Source organism: Lactuca serriola, chromosome 2 (assembly GCF_051521515.1).
Source record: "Lactuca serriola cultivar US96UC23 chromosome 2, Lser_US96UC23_V15, whole genome shotgun sequence".
NCBI classification, from domain to species: Eukaryota; Viridiplantae; Streptophyta; class Magnoliopsida; order Asterales; family Asteraceae; genus Lactuca; species Lactuca serriola.
In genome coordinates this window covers 200,912,402-200,932,825 of record NC_136409.1, presented here as the reverse complement: position 1 = coordinate 200,932,825, position 20,424 = coordinate 200,912,402, and the positions used below count along the sequence as shown (strand labels likewise).

General features: G+C 33.1%; 1 protein-coding gene and 1 long non-coding RNA gene across 4 annotated transcripts; one reads left to right on the top strand and one right to left on the bottom strand.

The window, feature by feature from the left end:
• Nucleotides 1–7,149: 7,149 nt before the first annotated feature.
• On the bottom strand, nucleotides 7,150–10,165 carry LOC145088119 (heat shock cognate 70 kDa protein-like). Its single transcript, XM_079026334.1, has 3 exons — nucleotides 9,900–10,165; nucleotides 8,983–9,361; nucleotides 7,150–8,901 (listed from the first exon to the last, which is right to left on the bottom strand). The coding sequence occupies exons 2-3, from the start codon at nucleotides 9,194–9,196 to the stop codon at nucleotides 7,235–7,237; spliced, it is 1,881 nt and encodes a 626-aa protein (XP_078882460.1). The 5' UTR covers nucleotides 9,197–9,361; nucleotides 9,900–10,165; the 3' UTR covers nucleotides 7,150–7,234.
• A 434-nt stretch (nucleotides 10,166–10,599) lies between these two features.
• On the top strand, nucleotides 10,600–12,439 carry LOC145088118 (uncharacterized). 3 transcript variants are annotated; one of them, XR_013700984.1, is made up of 3 exons: nucleotides 10,704–11,088; nucleotides 11,197–11,889; nucleotides 12,219–12,439. It is a non-coding gene; the product is annotated as an uncharacterized LOC145088118 (long non-coding RNA). The 3 variants fall into 3 exon arrangements; XR_013700983.1 differs by having other exon boundaries at nucleotides 10,704–11,772; nucleotides 11,858–11,889; XR_013700982.1 differs by having other exon boundaries at nucleotides 10,600–11,889.
• The last annotated feature ends 7,985 nt before the right edge of the window (nucleotides 12,440–20,424 follow it).

The following is a 20,424-nucleotide window of genomic DNA, read 5'->3' as shown; positions in this document are numbered from 1 at the left end:
CTACTCCAATTCCAAAAATTAACAAAGAAATACTCCTGGGGAGCTTGGTGATTATGAGAAACACGTGCATGATGCCACAAATGTCTCTTGCATTGTGATTGCAACTATGGTACTTGAGCTCTAGAAAACTTATGAGGATTAATGGACCTATGAGCTTAACATGACCTTGTCTCATATGTTGCATGAAAAGACGAGACAAAAGAGTGACGAAGTGGTAACGTCCCTAATGGCGTGCAAACTGAAAGATGAAGAATCTGTGTATGTTCATGTATAGAAAATGAAGAGGCATGTAGAAAGATTGGAAAAAATTAATGTGAACTTTGATAAGGACCTTGCCATTGACATGGTTCTCAACTCTTTGCCTTGTAGTTATGATAAGTTCATATTGACCTATCATTTGAACAATACAGAGACTATGTTGACTAAGCTTCACAATCTGTTGCAAATAGCTGAAGCGGGAATGAAGAAGTCTCATTCCAATAGTTCTGCAACTGCTCTTGTTATGGCTATCCAATAAAACAGAGGAAAGAAGAGAAATGCCCTTTCCTAATCCAAACAGAAAGGTAAGGCTCGCCAGGGAAAGTCCAATTGAACCAAAGCAAAGCCAACTTCAATACTCCTCATGTTGCTGATCCAAAAGAGGTCGTGTGCTTTCATTGTGGCCAGAAAGACCATTGGAGAAGAAGTTTCCCTAAGTACTTGCAGGAAGTGAAAGATGCCAAGGACAAAGCTACTGGTACGTATTTTACTTAAATCAATAATCCTTGCATTTCAAATTCATGGGTTCTTGATACGAGATGCGATTTCCACATTTGTTCTTATATGAAAGGACTAGAGGAAAGTGAAGAGTTCGAGCATGGGAAGTTGAACCTGGTCATAGAGAACAATCGAATATCGGATGTTACCAGGATTGGTACTTATGAGCTTATGTTTGCTAGTATTATAGTAGAATTGGATAATTGTTGTTATTCTACAAAAATAGCTCGAAACATTATTTCTTTTCATGCTTTATTTTGACAAGGTTATATTTATAGTTTTGATAATAATGATGGTACTATTTCAGTTTATTTTAATGGTGTATTTGTTTTCAAAACAAGGCCTTATGATGCTATATATGAGACTATTGTTTGTATGAATGAATTAGGAAACAATATGTATAATATTAGTTCTTCTAATAGTTTAGATAAGTCATGCGTATGATATTGTCGTCTTGGGAACATTAACAAGAAACACATCGTCCAACTCCAAAAGGATAGACTGTTGGGATCATTTGATCTAAAATCCAAAGATGAATGTGAGTCTTTTTTAATGGGCAAGATGACTAAATCAACTTCAACTAGCACATGTGAAAGAGGTGAGGGTTTTTTGGCCTTCATCTATACAGATGTGCGTGGACTATTCAGATCTGCCATGAAAGACATACATCGCTACTATGTTACATTTACTTATGATTATAGTATATATGGTTATATTTACTTGATCAAACATGAATCGAAAACTTTTGAAAAGTTCAAAGAGTTTAAGAATGAAGTAGAGAACCAATTGGGCAAGAAGATAAAGATGTTGTGATCTAATAGATAGAGGCGGTGAGTATATTAGTATCGAGTTTACCAACTATCTAAAGGAATATGGAATTGTTTCACAATTGACACCTCCTAGGACACCACAACTAAATGGTGTAGCTGAGAGAAGTAATCAGACTTTACTTGATATGGTCGTTCCATGATGAGTCGAGCTTCGCTTCCAATATCATTATGGGGGTGTGCCATAGAAATAGTCGCCTACATCCTTAATCTTGTTTCAACTAAGAAGGTTGCCAAAATGCCTCATGAAATGTGGATAAGGAAACCTCCCTCGCTCGTACATATCAAGGTATGGGGTTGTAAGGTTCTCGTTAGGTGAGAAGCCTCAGACAAACTTGAACCTAGAGCCAAGAAGTGTTTTCTCATTGGTTATCAACAAAAGTCATTTGGATGAAGCAACTTTTGAAGACTCTATCTCTCAACATGAGAATTAAATTGTTGAGCCCATTGACAATTCGTTTCCCCTTAGTTAATCCAATAGGGTTAGCATGCCACCTTCGTTCTATGGTTTCGATATAACCGTAGAAGGTGATACATTTATCAGTGATGAAACACTAGTAAATTTGGATGAGTCTGCTAACTACAAGGAATCGATAGCAGGCCATGGAAGGTGAGATCCAATTCACATATGATAACCAAGTATGGATCTTGGTTGATCAAACACCTGGTCGAAAGACAGTAGGTTGTACTCTGACTAAGTCCTAGTATGGATCTTGTCCACGTTTGACTTTTTGAGTCTTTATTCTTCAATTTTGGCCTTAAATATTTTTGTTTTTGATATATAATACTTGATTCAAAATATATGAATGGATTGTGTTTTAAATGTATTTTCATTGTTATATGTTTCATCAAGTAACTTATAACACAAATAAAAATATTTAAGGTCAAAGTTGAAAAATAAAGACTTCAAAAGTCAAAAGTGGATAATAAATATGAGACGGAGGTAGTACTATTAAATTGAGCAAGGCTCAATGCCCCAGTAGTGATAAGGAAATAGACACTATGAGTCAAATTCCACATGCTTCGACTATAGGATCAATCATGTATTCTATAACATGTACTTGACCTGATGCAGCTTATGCCTTGAGCACGGTTAGCAAATATCAGGGAAATCTTGGTTTAGCTCATTGGACTACAGTGAAGAACATTCTTAATTATTTGCGAAAAAAAAGGATATGATCTTAGTTTTTGGCGGAAAATATGAACTTAAGGTGAATGGGTTAGTGACATCAGTTTTCAAACAGATCAAGATAATAGTTATTCTCAATCTGGCTGGGTTTTCTTATTGAATGGTGGAGCAGTAACTTGGAAAAGTTTGAAGAAACAAACAACGAATGATTCTACTTATAAATCAGAGTACATCGCAACAAGCGAGGTTGCGAAGGAGGTTATGTGGTTAAAGAATTTCATTGGAGATCTTGAAGTTTTTCCATCAATCCAATAACCAATGGAGATTTTCTGTGACAATGAGGTTGCAGTAGCTTTAACAAAAGAGCATAAAGATCATGGCATATCCAGGCATATACAGAGGAAATATTACTACATTAGACATAAGGTTGAAGAAGGTGCACTCATGCTGAATCTTGTATCAACAGAAGAAACTCATGTTATTCCTCTCTGACAAAGGGTCTTAGCAAGGTCAAGTACTTTGAGCATGATAGGAGCATTGGACTAAGAGATTATATTAGATTTTAGATTTTAGTAGTTGATTATTTTGAAGCATTGTAATATTGATAAATTGTAACTGGATGGTGATTAATTAAATAGTGATTTATTTATATTCAATGTGTATGAAACCATTTGTAAATTAATCTATCCTTGTGTTTCATTTTGCATGTTTTACTTCCTGAATATTGAGTTATTTGAAATACCATAGTCGATCGTACTTTGGGACTAAGTATTGCTTAAGACTGTCATGAATCATTTGTAGATTGTCCATAGAGACTGGACATGGCATTGGTATTGCTGAAAAATTCATGAGTACTTAGAAATAGAGATTTTAAGTATTGGTTAAACCCGCGCTTAGAAATTACTTCATGGATTTAATCACGAGTAATTCTAAGACGATAATATCCTCTATTCTTAAAATAGAGATATATAAGTCATGTTTTATGAATTGGTTTACTCCAACACATCTCGTAACTAAGTGTTATAAAGTGTATTTCCATGTATGACTCGATAAGTAAAATTGTATGATTATATAGTCGAAATTGATTTGTTCCTTTTGCCTTAGTAGGAAAATGGATATCTTTGGGGCCCTCGGTGTTTTGATGTTGACATTATAGTGTTGGGCCCAGTCGAGAATAAATTGATGTGTTCAATTAGTAGTCTAATGACGTCATCACAAAACGGGATTATGGGGAAACAGAATCTTGGACAATGAGATTGATTCTAATACGTGCTCATGTTTATACGATATTGGGAAGAACGAAGGAATAGTTGATCACTTATCTTAGGACCAACAAAGTCTGGTATTGTCTTTGAAAACACTATTTACTAGTTATTTGAGGTTGTACTTGCAATTGTAGTTAGCGACATATCCAAGTGGGAGACTACTGGATTAATGTTTCTATGGTCATAACTAAATTGGTATAATGTTAATAAATAAAAGTAAAGTCTTTTTTTAGTTGCCCTCATAACCAAGAAATTGCTTAGTTTGATAATGTAGTCAAGATGTGTTTTAATTTTTAATTTTTGACTTTTCTGGGTTTCACTTTCTAGCCACATTCTTTAACTATTCAACAATCGACATGCCTGATAGTTTCTTTTATTTTTTAAATATAATTTCCCTTTGTTGAAAAGTATGGATCAAATGGGATAGACTATTGATGTAATGAATGGGCAAGATGTTGTAACTCATGAAATAATAATGGAAAATTTCTCTCTGGAGCGAGAACGAAGAATGAAATAATTCTACTAGACAAGCTCTTTGTGTTTGTGCTAATTGAGTTTAAATCTTTTATCATGATTTGCTTACGATTATGTTCCATTCTAGGACAAGGTGGCTGTGAGACTATTTTCTACTTATCATTTATGTTAATTGGTTCTCAACTTTGTATAGTGTATACTATACTTGGGTAGATTTTTCTAAGTAGAATGCCTTAATAAGTAAAAGTTGATGGTACAATGTTGTAATACCATCCTACTTTTATTTCTTCCTAAAGCATTTTGCTTTGAAAAATATACCTAATTATATCATTATTTTGCCACACATTATAACATAACCCAAATTTTATATCACAATTTTTTTTGTTTAAACTCTCGCCGAAATGCGCGACCTTAAAACCTCATTTGTCCCAAATGTGACTTTTTTTATGGTTAACTCATACAATTTTTATTTATACATAAATACACACTTTTGTTCTAAGTGAGACTTAAATCGTAACATTTGGAGTACATTTTCAAAACTGAAAGTGATTTGTACACAACACTTTTTCTTCATACATAAATTTATGTTTTAGAAATTTGTATGTACAATCTTGTAAAATATAAATTATTATGTATGGAGAAAAATATAATAATATGAATGAACATCATTACAAAATGTTCTTTAGTGTAAGACTCTCCGGATAAAAAGACAAAGAAATTGAAAAAAAAAAAAAAAAAAGTTAATTTTGCATTGGGGTCCAAAGTTTTGTAGTGCCCAATCCAAACATAACTACAAACCTATTTCGCAAGAAACAATTTTGTAGAAATATTGGGCTACTAATTATGAAAAAGTTTTTTTTTAACAAGATTTATTAAAAATGAAGAAAAACGGTTACATGATTAACTAGTTACATTGGATAACCTAAGAATCCCATAACAAACCCTACCCCATCTACATCTACCCCATCTACATCTGTTTTTAAGCCATTGAAAAGCCAATAATTTGATCTCACAAGCTAACAAAATGACGTTTTCACATTATTAAAAAGTTGGGAAAATGATTTAAAAAGGTAACGAAGTTTCAAAAATGTATAAAAAAAACCATTGTTTTTTCTTTACACAAAATACCATTTTACCGGCTATTGTAGGTTACCCGGTTTCCAAATGTTCAAAAAATATCATTGTTGTTTTTTTAGTACAAAAAATACCATTAATGTTACTATTTATACACAGAATACCAACGAAATACACATGTGTTCAACTAAAACATTGTGGTAACCAGGTACTTCAAGTAAATGAGAAAATAACTTAAAGTGTAACGAAGTTTCCAAAATGTTTAAAAAATACCACACTTTTTGTTAATTGTGCTGTTGTCGGATTATGTAGAACACAATCACCGGAGATCATGAACCGTTATATCAGTTCACAACAACTGTGCAAATATCTTTCATTCTTTCACTCGATTGTTCTTATGGTAACAAGAGAAGTAAGTGGGTAATAACATTAGTTAAACATTCTTTCTTCCCGATCACATTATATGCCTCAAACCTAAAACATATATACGTTATATAGATGCACATATTATACATCAAGGTTAGTCGTTCATTAGTGTTGCGACACAAGAGAGACACAAAGGAGAAATGAGTATGATGTTATGTCATGAGAATTCCTAAATATGGATTTAGATGCAAACTGATCGAGTGATGGAATGAAAGATAATACACAACTGGTGTAAACTGTTACGACGGTGACTAATCTCCGATGACTGTGTTCTATATAATCCGGAAACAACGAAGTTAACAAAATATGCTCTGAAAAAATAACAATGGTTTTTTTTGAACATTTTGGAAATTTCAATGGTATTTTTTATACTAAAAAAATAATGGTATTTTTTGAACATTTTTGAAATTTTGTTACCTTTTTATGATATTTTTCCGTTACCTGCAATAGGTTACCCACAAGGTTTTATTAGAACACATGTGTACTTCATTGGTATTTTGTGTATAAAAAATATACTTTAAAGGTATTTTGAGTACTAAAAATAAAACAATGATATTTTTTGTACATTTTTGAAACTTCATTACCATTTTAAGTCATTTTACCCAACGGCTGCCTCCATAGCATCTACATGGAAAACATCCCTTCCTTTGTTGCTACCCACTTCCGATATAGAATCAAAAGAATGTGGTATGTTGTTGAAAGACAAATCAACCCACCAAACTAGTAGAAGAGCACCCACCTCCCTAACAATCACAGAACATATGTAATTCGACCTTATTGAACGAGTTGCACATCGGGCACATGTTAGATGAGATATGCACCCCTCTTCGGATTAGGTCAGTTCTAGTTGGAATAAGTCTTATGAGTCTCAAACATCAAATGAAGATATTAATCTTTGTTGGAACAACCTAGGACCATAAGTTTGGTGATTTTGTAAAATAAAGAGTTTAGGTCTATGTGAACAGGTGTGATGTCGAGGAAAACGTGGCTGATTATGCCCCACACACACCGACCTCCAATTAGCCATCGAACAAACTGACCCAAGACCCCTGTTGTCCCCATAAAAGCACCTGAATGTTTTAAAGATTGTACATGTACATGGACGATAGATTAGAGAAAGTAATTTCTCCTATTGGATTGGCTTGGGATAAAAAGTGTATTAAACAAGTCTAATAATTAATAACAACCTTGCTAGATTTTGAAAGTGATATCATTAAAGGATATTACCAATCATATAAAGAACGTCAAAAACTGATCATTTACATATTTAATTTTAGCTATTTTCAGCGTTCAAAGTTTACTGAATCAAATAAACTATTAAGTGAAGCTTTTGCTTCATGGCTTAACTTCTTCTGTGTGCATAGATTGTAAAGCTCAGTTTTCTTGTCCTCCAACTCACCTTCTTCAGCATCAGGGTTCTCATCAAGCCACTCAATCGTCTCTGCAATCTGGTGGTCTAGGTCTTTCAAGTCTTTTTCATTAAGCCCCATTTTTTTAAGACTCGCTTGAACCTTGGAAACAAAGTTGTCTAGAGCTATATGGGACATCACCCTCTTTAAGTGTGCTTCATCTTCAAACTTATATCGTTCAGCATCTTCAATCATCTTTTCAATCTCTTCTTTCGACAAACTACCATTGTGTGTTATCTTGATTGTCTTGTTCACGCCAGAGGTTATTTCTCTGGCAGAAACATTCAAGATCCCATCAGCATCGATCTCAAAGCATGCCTTGAACTTAACTTCCCCCCTTGGAGCAGAAGGAAAGCCAGATAGCTCAAGTCTTCCTAAGAGATAGTTCTCGGAAGCTTTGTCTCTCTCACCTTGATAAACATCAAAATTTACAACAGTTTGGTTTTCAAAAGACGTACAGAATGTATCTTCCTTCTTGGTTGGAATAGGTGAATTTCTTGGAATTAACACATACATAAGATCTCCTTTAACCTTAAAGCCAAGTGATAAAGGAGTAATGTCAATTAGCTCCAGACCCTGCACAGCTTCATCACCCATGCCACTTAATTGTGCTGCTAGAATTCCAGCACCATGTGCAACAGCCTCATCAGGATTGATATTTTGGCAAAGTGACTTTCCGTTGAACAACTCTTGCAACAATTGCTGTACCTTAGGAATCCTGGTTGATCCACCAACAAGAACCACTTCATCAATGCTATCCTTGTTCATATTCGCATCCCTCAAACACTGTTCCACAGGTTCCATACACTTATTGAACAAATCCATGTTAACCTCCTCGAACTTTGCACGAGTAAACTTTGAAGAAAAATCTTTACCATTAACTAAGCAATCAATGTCAATTCTAGTCTGAACAGCTGTTGAAACAATCCTCTTTGCCCTCTCACAGTGAACCCTCAACCTACCTAAAGCCCTTTGGTTGCTACTAATGTCCTCTTTGTGCTTTCTCTTAATTTCTTCAACAAAATGTTTAACCATTCGGTTATCAAAATCCTCTCCACCTAAATGTGTGTCACCACCCGTTGCTTTAACCTGGATGTGTCCCTCGCTATCAATACTGATAACAGAAACATCAAAAGTACCACCACCAATGTCAAAAACTAGAACATTCATTTCACAAGCTCTCTTTTCTAGAGCATAAGCAATTGCAGCTGCAGTAGGTTCATTAATCATGCGCAGAACCTCAAGTCCAGCAACCTTGGCAGCATCCTTTGTTGATTGCCTTTGAGAATCATTGAAATGAGCTGGAACCGTGATCACTGCCTTTTCAACATCTGATCCAAGAAATGTCTCTGCTACCCTTTTCATCTTTGCTAAAACCATGGAAGATATTTCTTCAGCGGAAAATTCCTTCTTTTCACCCTTGTAGGTAACTACAATTTTCGGCTTGTCGTCGCTTCCAGACTCAACTTTAAAAGGCCACAACTTCATGTCTTTTTGAACAATTTCATCACTCGCTCTTCTTCCAATCAACCGCTTAACATCTGTTGCATATACGTAAACCAGGTATTAATCCATGACCTCTTTATTAAAAATAAATAAATAAATGTTATATAGTAACAGACCGAATATGGTATTGGTGGGGTTATATGCAGCCTGGTTCTTGGCAGAATCCCCAACCAAACGTTCAGTGTCGTTGAAGGCAACAAAAGAGGGAGTTGTTCGATTTCCTTGATCGTTTGCTATGATCTCAACGTTGTTGTGTTGCCAAACAGAAACACAAGAGTATGTTGTTCCGAGATCAATACCAATGGCTGGAACTTTACCTCTTCCCGACATCTTTTATCTTTTGGAAAATATAAGAATTCTAATCTAGATTAGATTGCCAGGTTTACACAGACATTGTCGGAATCTTCAAAATTTATATTTAAATCTTCTGCGACTCTTGATATATCGGGCAACTGCTTTCGGACTGTACAGGTAATTTGTATGCTTTTGGTAAGACTGCAACAAGAAATTGGAACAGATCAGAACAAGTTTTCCCATTGCTTTTGGTAAAGCTAGAACTGAGTCACATTTATTGTAGAGAGCTAGAGCTAAAAAAGGCTATAAATTCAAATAATATCTAATACCAAATAAATAGTCAACATAAATGTAGAGAGCTAGAGGCTATAAAACAACATCTTGGAATCTAAGAATAGGAAAAAAGACTTGTAAGTCACATTTATTGTAGGGCAAAAAAGGGGTAAAACCAAGCATAGAAAAAGGCTAAAATATTCCGCAGTTATGTTTTAATAAGCCACAGCAACTAGAACTTAATCAGCGAGCATTGAGCCTGAGATTTAACCAAACATCTCATTGAGAAGGAGAAGACGTGACATCTGATCTGAATTCAAACGTGGGACCAGCACAGAAATAAGAATAAATACTAATTTGACCTTGAAATCACATTCTTGAAACTTTGGGGGTGAAAGAGTGAAATTATAACAACGATGAGTTTCTTTTTAATACTCAATTTTCCTACTCATAGAAGATAACGTACCTTAATTGTGGACGCTTGGAATGGTGGAATCGTGTGCCACTGATGAAAGACAAAATCGAGAACGTGTGATAAAAGCAATGGTCTTGGATACTTATATGCAGAAAAGGATAGCTATGAAAGCTTCAGATAACTAAGAAGATGTAGGCGATAAGTTCAGCTAGAATTTTGAGTCAATGTATTAACTAAAGGAATTCAATCACTTTTCATGATTATCATAATATCATAGAGTGCTTATATACACAAAGATAGCTATCTAACAAGGAAAGGATTGCTGTACTCCAATTACAAAGACTAATATGAGAATTAATAATAAATAGGGGATGCGCGGTATTTAATGGAGTTTGTTTTAAATTAGGATTCCTTAATTTTCCTTGGACCCGTTTAGTTTAATTAGGATAGTTTCCTTATCTTTTATCGCTTGTTGTTCAAGGCTTCAAGCATACAAAGGAGTTTGTTTTAAATTATGATTCCTTTTCCTTTTATCCGTCTAATTAGGATAGTTTCCTTCTCTTTTATTGCTTCTTCAACCTCTATATATATATATATATATATATATATATATATATATATATATATATATATATAAACCTTACTATTTTTAAAAATAGATTTAATACGTCCAAACCACAAAACTAAAAGTACAACAAACCATAATATTATAATTTAAATGATTCAAATGATAATGCAAATTGTACAAATATTTAATACACAATAAATTATATACTCCAATAGCTTAATCTTATCTTTTCCGGCCGTTAGCTTTCCTATTATTGCCATTGTTTATTAGTTCACTTTGTTATTATTTTGACCATTTCCTTCCCTTATCTAGTCATTTCCCCTATATCCGGGCATTCTTGGATCGTATAAACCGGAAGACTCATTCCCTACCATGACATTAATCTATCATCGATCTCTCAAGAAACCTCAATACATCATCTTTAAAAACCCCCAGTCGTTTGCCTCCTTCTACATCGTCGTTCGCTGCTCCGCCTCAACATCTTTGAGTTTCAAGCTTCGTATTTGGAAGAAGATCAGCATAACCTTCACCTTCGTTGATCATCTCTAACACCAAAACTCCCCAATTCCACATGCACCCAGCCGAATCTCGGTTCAATTCCTCATGTTGATTCATTTTTCTGAATTTTAATCCTTTTCTTCTCTTCAATTTCTGTAGGATCCGCCATTCAAAGTTTGAATCCTATTATTCCCTTAAATCTTTCTAATAAACATTCAAAGTGTGGAAACGATTTCTCTCATCTTCTCTCAAAAAACCCTAATTGCGTTTGTTTGGTTGCAGGTTTAATGAACAAGAAATCCAAGCTTCAATGGGTAATGCTTAATCACTCGAGATGAATTATGGGGTAGGTTTGGTTTTATCGCCATTAGCTTTGTCTTCTTCAAATGGTCCCCTGCTACCAATAAGTGTAATCAAGAGTTTCTCACTTCGTTTTCTTGCACTGATATCTGCATTAAGACAACATATTTTTTTCATCTTCTTTACACTTATTAATTAACATTAGGTGGTATTTACTTTGTAAAATTGGGTGGTAATTACTATGTATACTTGAACGTGAATTGAAGTCACCTAGAGAAAAAGAAATCCTAAGATCTCTCTCTCTCTCTCTCTCTCTCTCTCTCTCTCTCTCTCTCTCTCTCTCTCATAAATGTCACTTCAACAGAGGCTCTGCGTGTTCCAAAAACCAACCCACAACAACATGGCTCGCTTCATGGTAAGTTGCAATGTGTGATATTTATCAATCAGGGATCAATTTTTGATATTCAATGACATCAAGACATGGTGTTTTAAGTAACATGGTTATAGGAATCATGAACAAGGCTTTCTCAATTTACCAAATTTTGGATCTTCTGCATTGTATGGAACTCGACTCCTTATTCATAATACATAAAGCTTAGAACTTTAACTCAACATTGTAAACTTTTTTTTTTGTCTTTTGCAGCACAATGGCTCTTTTTTGGTGGTCAATTCAAAGTAAGATGCATATTTCTATGGTTTAGTGAGGGTGACTTTTAGGCTTATTTGCACTGCATATGACAGGATTCAAACAATTTTTTTGCAATGTTTCAAGCTAAAATTGTTTATCACTTCATAGTTGTGATGTTATTTTTTTCTTCTTATAGCTTTAGATATCCAGATAAGAGTAGACCCAAATATTAATTTAGTTACACTTTAGGTTGCAGTTTACTCGGTAACCCTATTTTGTGTTCTTGTTTGGCAATAAATACAAAGACATAAAAAGAATCATGTAACATTTCACATTGGCTTTGGGATATATTGTTAACGAACTTGCAATGTTGCAGGTCAGAGATTCTTACATGTCAGGTCCATGAAATTGTGTTCTAATAAAGGGAAGTTTTGGTATTGTGACAACCTCGATCGACTATCTAGTTAGCCTTTTCTTCTTTGTCTGCTTATTGGATTTCTTTTAGAATGGATCACCCAAATTTCTATATGTGGTATTGTTGAGTATTCAATAATAAAAATGTATCACCATTTTAGTTGGTGTGCAATTTTTTGTTTATTCTGCCAATTGTTTTGATGGATGCACTATAAAACGACTTTAAGGATAAAAAGGTACATTGGTATTGAATTCTTATTAATATAACACCTTGCAATATAAGCACTGTAGTCGAGTTCTCCTTAATATTTGTAGAAATATATTAAATTTTACATTTCTATGTGAATTGTGTATGTTACGGTTAAGTGGATGGCTTATATCAAAACACGTTAAACTATTTATTGTTTATAGTTAGATTATTTAAATTTGAAAATATTGTATGAATAGTATTATAAAATTTATTAAAAATTACATTATATATAAAACATCAGTTTTGTTTTATCATATATATATATATATATGAACAAAAGCAAATAGGTGATAAGAGTTTTGATTATACAGATTTGGAAAAATCATTTTAAATAAATTTAAAAGAATAAATATATTTTGCACCTCATATAAGATACATTCAACAACAACAAACGTAATGCTTTGTATGTGAATGACCATACTAAAATCAGAATCCAAATCCTAAACCTAAAATTTTCCTAACTCCAAACTAAATCTCAAACTTTAAACCCCAACCCTTAACCATAAGCACAAATACATGTTAAAGCATCTTTGCAAATAAAATTTAATAAAAGCTTCCATCCATAAAACTCTCACAATTTGTGGTCAAATCTGTATTTTTTATTACCTGACATGGAATATAAGATGTTTATTGAAGAAAGCTATTCACATTCACCGTTTTTATAACAATGTGTGCCCATCTTAATTGTAAAGATATTTGCGGATTACTTCACTAAAAAGAAATTATTTTCCAAAAAAAAAAAAAAAAAAAAAAAAAAAAAAAAAAAACTATACAAACCCCTTCCCCCACCCCTATGGTCGTCCACCGCATTGCGCAGGTAATGGCTAGTATATATATATATATATATATATATATATATATATATATATATATATATATATATATATATATATATATATATATATATCTTTATCTTTATCTTTACTATATTATTAAACATATTGACCATTTCTTGAATTTTAAGAGGTATCACTCTTATTACATCATGTACAATCTTTTTAAGCTATTATCTCATCCATATGTAACTTATCTAATAGTTATATTATTAAACATATTGACTATTTCTTGAATTTTAGAAGGTATCACTCTTATTACATCATATACAATCTTTTTAAGCTATTATCTCATCCATATGTAACTTGTCTAATAGTTGAAAGTTGAAACACCGCTTATGTCGTTTCAATTGTCAAACCCCTCTCCACTGTGGCAAGCAACTCACAATCGCAGGAAATCTGTCATCTAACTTCCCATCTCTCTCGATCTTGAAACCCTAAACACTACCAACATCCCACCATTGCACAATCCTTACATCCACTACAGCACTACACAGTGCCGCACTTGATCGTCGACCTACATTCACCGCAATCGCCGACTATTTGCTCCAAGATCTGAAATTTTGCATCTGATTAATGGGAGCAAAGTTCAAGCAGTGAGAAATCCTAAACTCGTTTCCTCCATCAGCCACCACTCTTGAAGTATTCCAACCACCAAATCCACGTTAGAACAAAATGAATCTCGACTCTTTATCTTACCCTCTAATTTTATTTCCCAAATCAAAATTTTTGTTTCTATTGCTTAAAATTCAAGTCAGATTTTTATAACTGTTGATTTTATTGATTGCTAACTTTGTCGAGGTCTTAAGGGGAATTTTAGAAGGAAGATGAAGTGGATGGTAAAAAATGCTCACATATAGGCATCTTTTTATGATTTACAGGAAAAATTCTCTGGTTTTGTCTTATACTCCTCTTTCCCTACTAAAATAATGTGCTTTCTTACTCAAAATCTCAAGATTTGAGTTTTTTATGACTTTAAGGAAGGTTTCATTTTTGGTTATATAACTTGGATCCATGATAACAACCTCCATGAATGGTTGTATAATCACAGAGATGAAGGTGGAGGAGATGTTATGAAATCAGGGGTTCATCGGAAGCTTAGAATTGCTTCACATTAGAAAACATAACATTTACCAAATGTTATTCTACTATTCTTAAGGTCTTATCAAATAAAGAATGTTCTATGGTATGGGTTTGAAAAGGGAAGGTGATTTGCAGGAACAATAGTCTTCTCTTCTCCCTACCTAATACCTCTCATCTGATTTCAGATTTAAAATTTGATATCAATAAACTTATGGACCCTCAACCAGCGACATATCACATGTGTATCACCTTCAACCACCTACCCACCAGGCCATTACTTTGAACCACCACTTCATGTTCATCTTCACATCTACATCCTTGCAATCGACACTAGACTTCAGGGGCCATAAGAGGAGCAGGCAAGATGGTGGTCCAAAATGTAGCTGCAATAGAGCAAGACAAAGACTTTGTATGATACAGTCTTTTAAAACCATAATTTTACCCTCAACGACCTAAATAAACACAGGCGTCCATTTTCTCCATCTTGACCCCATACCACAAAACCAGCATCGGCACTTCCTCTAATCATTCATCCATCGGCTCCACCTTTTCCGACCTTCCTTCCACTGACGCCGTCTCCTGAGATCATTCTACTACCAGCACCTCCAACATGAAATCGGCAAATTTGCAAAGGTTCCGATATGGGTTTAATAATTTTGATGCTCTTGCTGACAATAATCCACTAAGTAAACATAAACTTCAGACCAACTTGGTCAAATATTTTTTTTCGCAAATCAATATCAAATTGTTACTTATAAAGTCAAATGTGTGTATGCAAATCAACACAAATTCACGACTTAAGCTTTCAACAATAAACATAACGATGTCATAAAAAAAACAATAATTTGGGTATTTTTCTCCAACTACGTTTCACTGTACATCTCATGTGAACTGATATACATCAAACTGAACCAAATAATCAGACATAAGTCAATTTGGAAATCGATCATACTAAACCTCAAACCCCAAAAATTGGTAAAAGGCAAATTAAGAAAAACCCAACAAGATTAAATTGAAGAAATTGACCTGAAATTCCACTGTGTTCAACCAATAACAACTTATAATAAACATATTAAGAATAATCAAAAACCAAATAACCTAAATACATAGTGAGTAGAGTAGTTCAATTAGTGGAAAATAACACAAAATTAACGAATTCAAGACACTGAGTACGTTTGTGTATTGTATTACAATGCTAGAGTTCGATGGAGAAATTGAATTTAGGATACAAAATAAGCATATTTCAGTTTTGATTGTCTTCAATCTTCAAAACGTGTCTGGTCGTATTTTACTCTTTGGAAAGAAGGTTCTAGAGAAATTTTGTCTAATTGATTTTTTTTTTTTTGGCCTTGGACAATCTTGGGGCCAAACAATAAGGAAGAAGGAAGTAGGAAGTAGGAAGTAAGGAGAATGACATCGGCGAACAATCTGGGAGGGGTAAATGGAAAAGTCTGGAAAAATATTACATGCGAATTTGAGGAGGAAAAATCAGAGGAAAACCGTTCATCTATTTTATAGGAAAAACGACAGCGTTTTAAAGGTTCTGTACCTAAATTTGGCTACATAACATATATATATATATATATATATATATATATATATATATATATATATATATATATATATATATATATATATATATATATATATATATATAGGAGTAGGATCAAATGAGAACACCAAAAAGGTTGAGAAAGCGAGAACATATCTGAGCTCTTCAAATATTACGATCTAAGGCTATATAATTTGTAAAAGTCATGAGATGAAATTGTAAATTTCTAAAAGTCATGGGATGAGAATGTATATCTTTAATTGTCTAAAGGGTAATATGGTCATTACATGTTAACCTATTTTTGTCAAGTTGTTGGAATCTCTCTCCCCCTTTCTCTCTCTCTTACTTATGTATATTTCTTCCCCTCACTCTCAAATACAATTTTCAAACCTTTAAACCCTAATTGAGCCGCCACCACCATACACTTCCAAAACCATCATCACAACCTTCATCTTTTATCCTTTACTACATCTACAAAACCTGCAACTTGCTATCACGACTTGTAAATCGAGAAGATCAAGAGGCTCGAGGGTTGAATTGATTTTCAGGGCCAAAGTGAGCACAATTTTTTTGTTGTCGTCACTGCCTCATCTCCGCCCTGGTGCTCTTTTTCCTCACAACCTACTTATGTTGCCTCATTCTTTTTCTTTCTTCGTGCGTGTGTGGATCAATTGGCAAAACAAAAAAGCTTCAAGAAAGATCAAACAACAAAATATCAACCTTTCGTGCCTCTTTACTCCCACGTAACCAAAATCTGACTTTGAAACACCAATAAGGTTTGTCATTTCTTATTTTGGAAGTTAATTTTGAATGGCTAAGAAAAATTGAAACTTAGCCTACTATAATCATCAATGGAGTTTATTTGTTAAAAGTCAAGTTTGTTACTTTGATTTAAAATTTACTTTTTAAATTGCTAAGTGATGACAATAAATCATAAATGGAGTTTTTTACTTAAAGCAATATGGATTTTTTATGATTACATTAGCGACTTAGATCAAGTAAAAACTCAATTGATACTTATTCACTTTTTCAATAAACGCTAAAACTTAATGTTCGAATATATGAGCACTACAATTTTGATTTGCAGGATTAAGTTATTGATAGTTTATGCTTGTTTTGGAATTTTATATTCTGTAAAAGTATTTACTTTTTATAAGAGTTATTTTTTCATGTGATTTTAACATTATATATATTTTCTTTTTGAAAGTTTTGATGAAGAAAAGTTCTAGGCTATATCCCTAGTTTTTTCTTTATGAATATAATGTATAGATGAAGCTAATAAAAACATATAAATCAAGTTATATGAATAAGACTTTAATCGTATATGAATTGAACCATATGATTTTTTTCATTTATGATTATTATGTATTTTCATCTTTTCGTTGTATTTTAGTCCTTTATGATTAAAATTGTACTAGATTTATGTTTCTACATTTGTACTGTGAAATCTAAGATCTTCTGGAATATAATGTTGGAATGGTAATGTTCAAGAAAACATTATAAAGTGATATGTTGATGACTTTATAATTACAAGTATAGGAATTCATATGTATTTTCTTTTTTGTTTATGTCTCATATTAATTTATGATTATAAGTGTATTCATATGTGATATATTCATGTATGAATACAATTACAATTATAGGAATTCATATGTATTTTTTATTTTGTTTATGTCTCTTCATTTATAGTTTGACATCATATGTGTTTTTCTAAATCCTTTTCATTTAATTGATTGTTAATTGTATTTATTTCTTTATTTGACAGTATGCAGAGGAAATCGAGATGCATCTACAAACGGGATGTTGGAGTGCTAATATACAACCAAACAATACAAAGTGGAAAAGATATTGCCTTATTCATTTATGATTATATAATAATAGTTAATTATTTTTATTCGAATTTTTGTTTATGTTGTATTCATATGTGATTATAGAAAAATAGATATGTATTAGATTGTAACTTTTTGTGTTACTATTATTTATGAATAGATGTATAATCTAGATATATATCCAATATGTTTTTATTTATTTATGGTTATAGTTGTATTGTAAATTTTCTCTATAAATTGCGTTATATTCGTTTATTATTACAACTTAATTCATCTATTCATTCACGATTACAATGGATTACTATATGATTACAAATATGTTTTATTTTGGTATGATTACACATATTCGGTTGAAATGATAAATTCATCAATTTTTTTTGATATACTAGTAAAAAAAATAAAAAAAAACGTTTTTTAATTATGGTAAAAAAGTTTTTTTTTAATAATTATTTGATTAAAAATAGATTAAATTCATTTATAATATTTATGTAAAAAATCAATTAATTAGACAATATCCCATGATTGTAGGAAATCATTAATTATCCATATTTAATTACATTGTAAAATTCCTTTTAAGCCCTTATGGAATGATTGGTCTATAATTGTTCTCGCGTTCTCAACCTTTTAGTTGTTCTCATTTGATCCTCTCCCTATATATATATATATATATATATATATATATATATATATATATATATATATATATATATATATATATATAGACACACACACACACACAAAGATAATTATGAGATAATCTACTCCTAATAAAAACCTCTTTTAACAGCCACATGGTATCATCTTAAACCTTATCATTAACACGTGGCACTCCCATATGTAGCCAGAAATATTTTTCCCGCTCCTTCATTTTCAGAATTAAATCAATGATATCCTAAAAAATCAGCCAAAATATTTAGTAAATCCCCTTAAATCAGTCATCTAATTAGCGATTTTTGGTTAGTCGATGGTCACAACAAATATGTACGGAAGCTAATCATCAATTCGATTACAAATACACCTCCATTGTTACATACGCCTCCTTCCATGAAGATTGTTGATGCTATTTGAAGGGCTTTACCCCTGAGTTATGGTTTATTTACTATTTCCCTTTCAAACCTCCATGTTTTCACTCCAATCGACTCACTCAGTTGCAAAATGTAACGTCTGTGTTTCCGGGCTTGCCATTTTTAGCAATGTAATAATCTAAGTTAACCTTTGTAACCCGTTTTGAAATAATAAGAGTGTATTATTTGAGTATTATGTGTTTTGTGCTTAATTGTTTAATTATGTGGTTTGATTAATTAAGAATAAAAATAAGCATCAAAATTTACAAACTTGATATCTTTGGATAATGTTGTAGTAGTTGAAACGAGGTTTCCGAATATATATAGAACACCCAAATCTGACTTCGTATGAGGAAGTTATGATTTATTGAAGTTTCGACTTAGCGGTATGCAGCCCAAAATACTCGATTTGAGATCGAGCGGTTTTTAGCCGAAGCAATCTAAACGAGAATCGAAGATCTCGTTGTTGGTATCGAAGCGATAAAAAGTTAGGCGAGAACGGACGTCAAACGAAGAAGTTATGAATTTATAACGAAATTTTCTGTCCCGGCCTATTAAAAATAAATAATAAAAATAAAGTCAAAATTAGCCGACGGAGTCTAAAGGAAAGTTGTAGAGCATAGTCTCACCTTCGCGTGGATATAAAGAACGTCGAAAACGGAGTTCGTATGAGAGAGATATTAATTTTCAAAGTTTAGTAAATAATTAATAATTAAATTTAATTATTAAATCTGGCATTATCCGAAGACGAGTCATCGGACTCATCCGAAGTACGCCCCGCGTACACCGAGGCATGACGACATTCGCACTCGAGTACTTTGGATACGTAAGCAATGACGATCCGAGGCGTACACCCCGCGTAACCCCGAGGTCCAGCCTCTATAAATAGGATCCGAAGGCAGCCTTAGTTCTTTTGCAATTTCTTCCTTCTCTCTCTAGTCTTTGCCTCGTTTTGCGTGCCAGAAGTACCCCGAAGCCCCGGTATCATTCCCGAACCTCGAAGCAAGTCCCGAGGTCCCGAAGATCCCGAGAAGTGCGATTCCCGAGCCGAAGCTCTGCCCGCGAGAAGTTCGATTTTTGTAGAGATCTTCCAGATCTGCTGAGGATTACTACATCTGCAAGCCGTGGTGCTGCCCGATCATCTTCTGATCAGGTGAGTGTGTAGTTACTTTCTTCTAACGCATAATTATGAAGTATTTTATACGGAATACATATTATGTGTATAATTTTGTGGTTATGTGTGTGAATGTGTATTCACTTTCTTCTATCTCATAGATATGATTTATTCTCTATGAAATACGTGTTATGTGTGTGTGTGTGCCTCATCTGTTATGTGGAATATGTATTGATTAAAGCATGCTATACAGGTTTTTAAACTATGTATAAAAATATATATTTTTATCTATTAATATGTTGGGTAGAACATGGGTAGATAGTTGGTGTGTAATAAACAGATGAGAGGCCTCGTTGTTGTTTGATTAGTCATCTAGCGGAGTTTAGATGACGACCACAGACTTTTCTAGATAGTATTGTGGAACATTAGCAGGCTCGCCACCT

What these genes read in the sequence shown, in the direction of transcription:
- LOC145088119 (XM_079026334.1), bottom strand. Translation starts at nt 9,196, where the DNA reads ATGTCGGGAAGAGGTAAAGTTCCAGCCATTGGTATTGATCTCGGAACA. An exon ending in CCCCACCAATACCATATTCG is followed by an intron (nt 8,902 to 8,982) that starts GTCTGTTACTAT and finishes TATATGCAACAG; the next exon opens with ATGTTAAGCGGTTGATTGGA.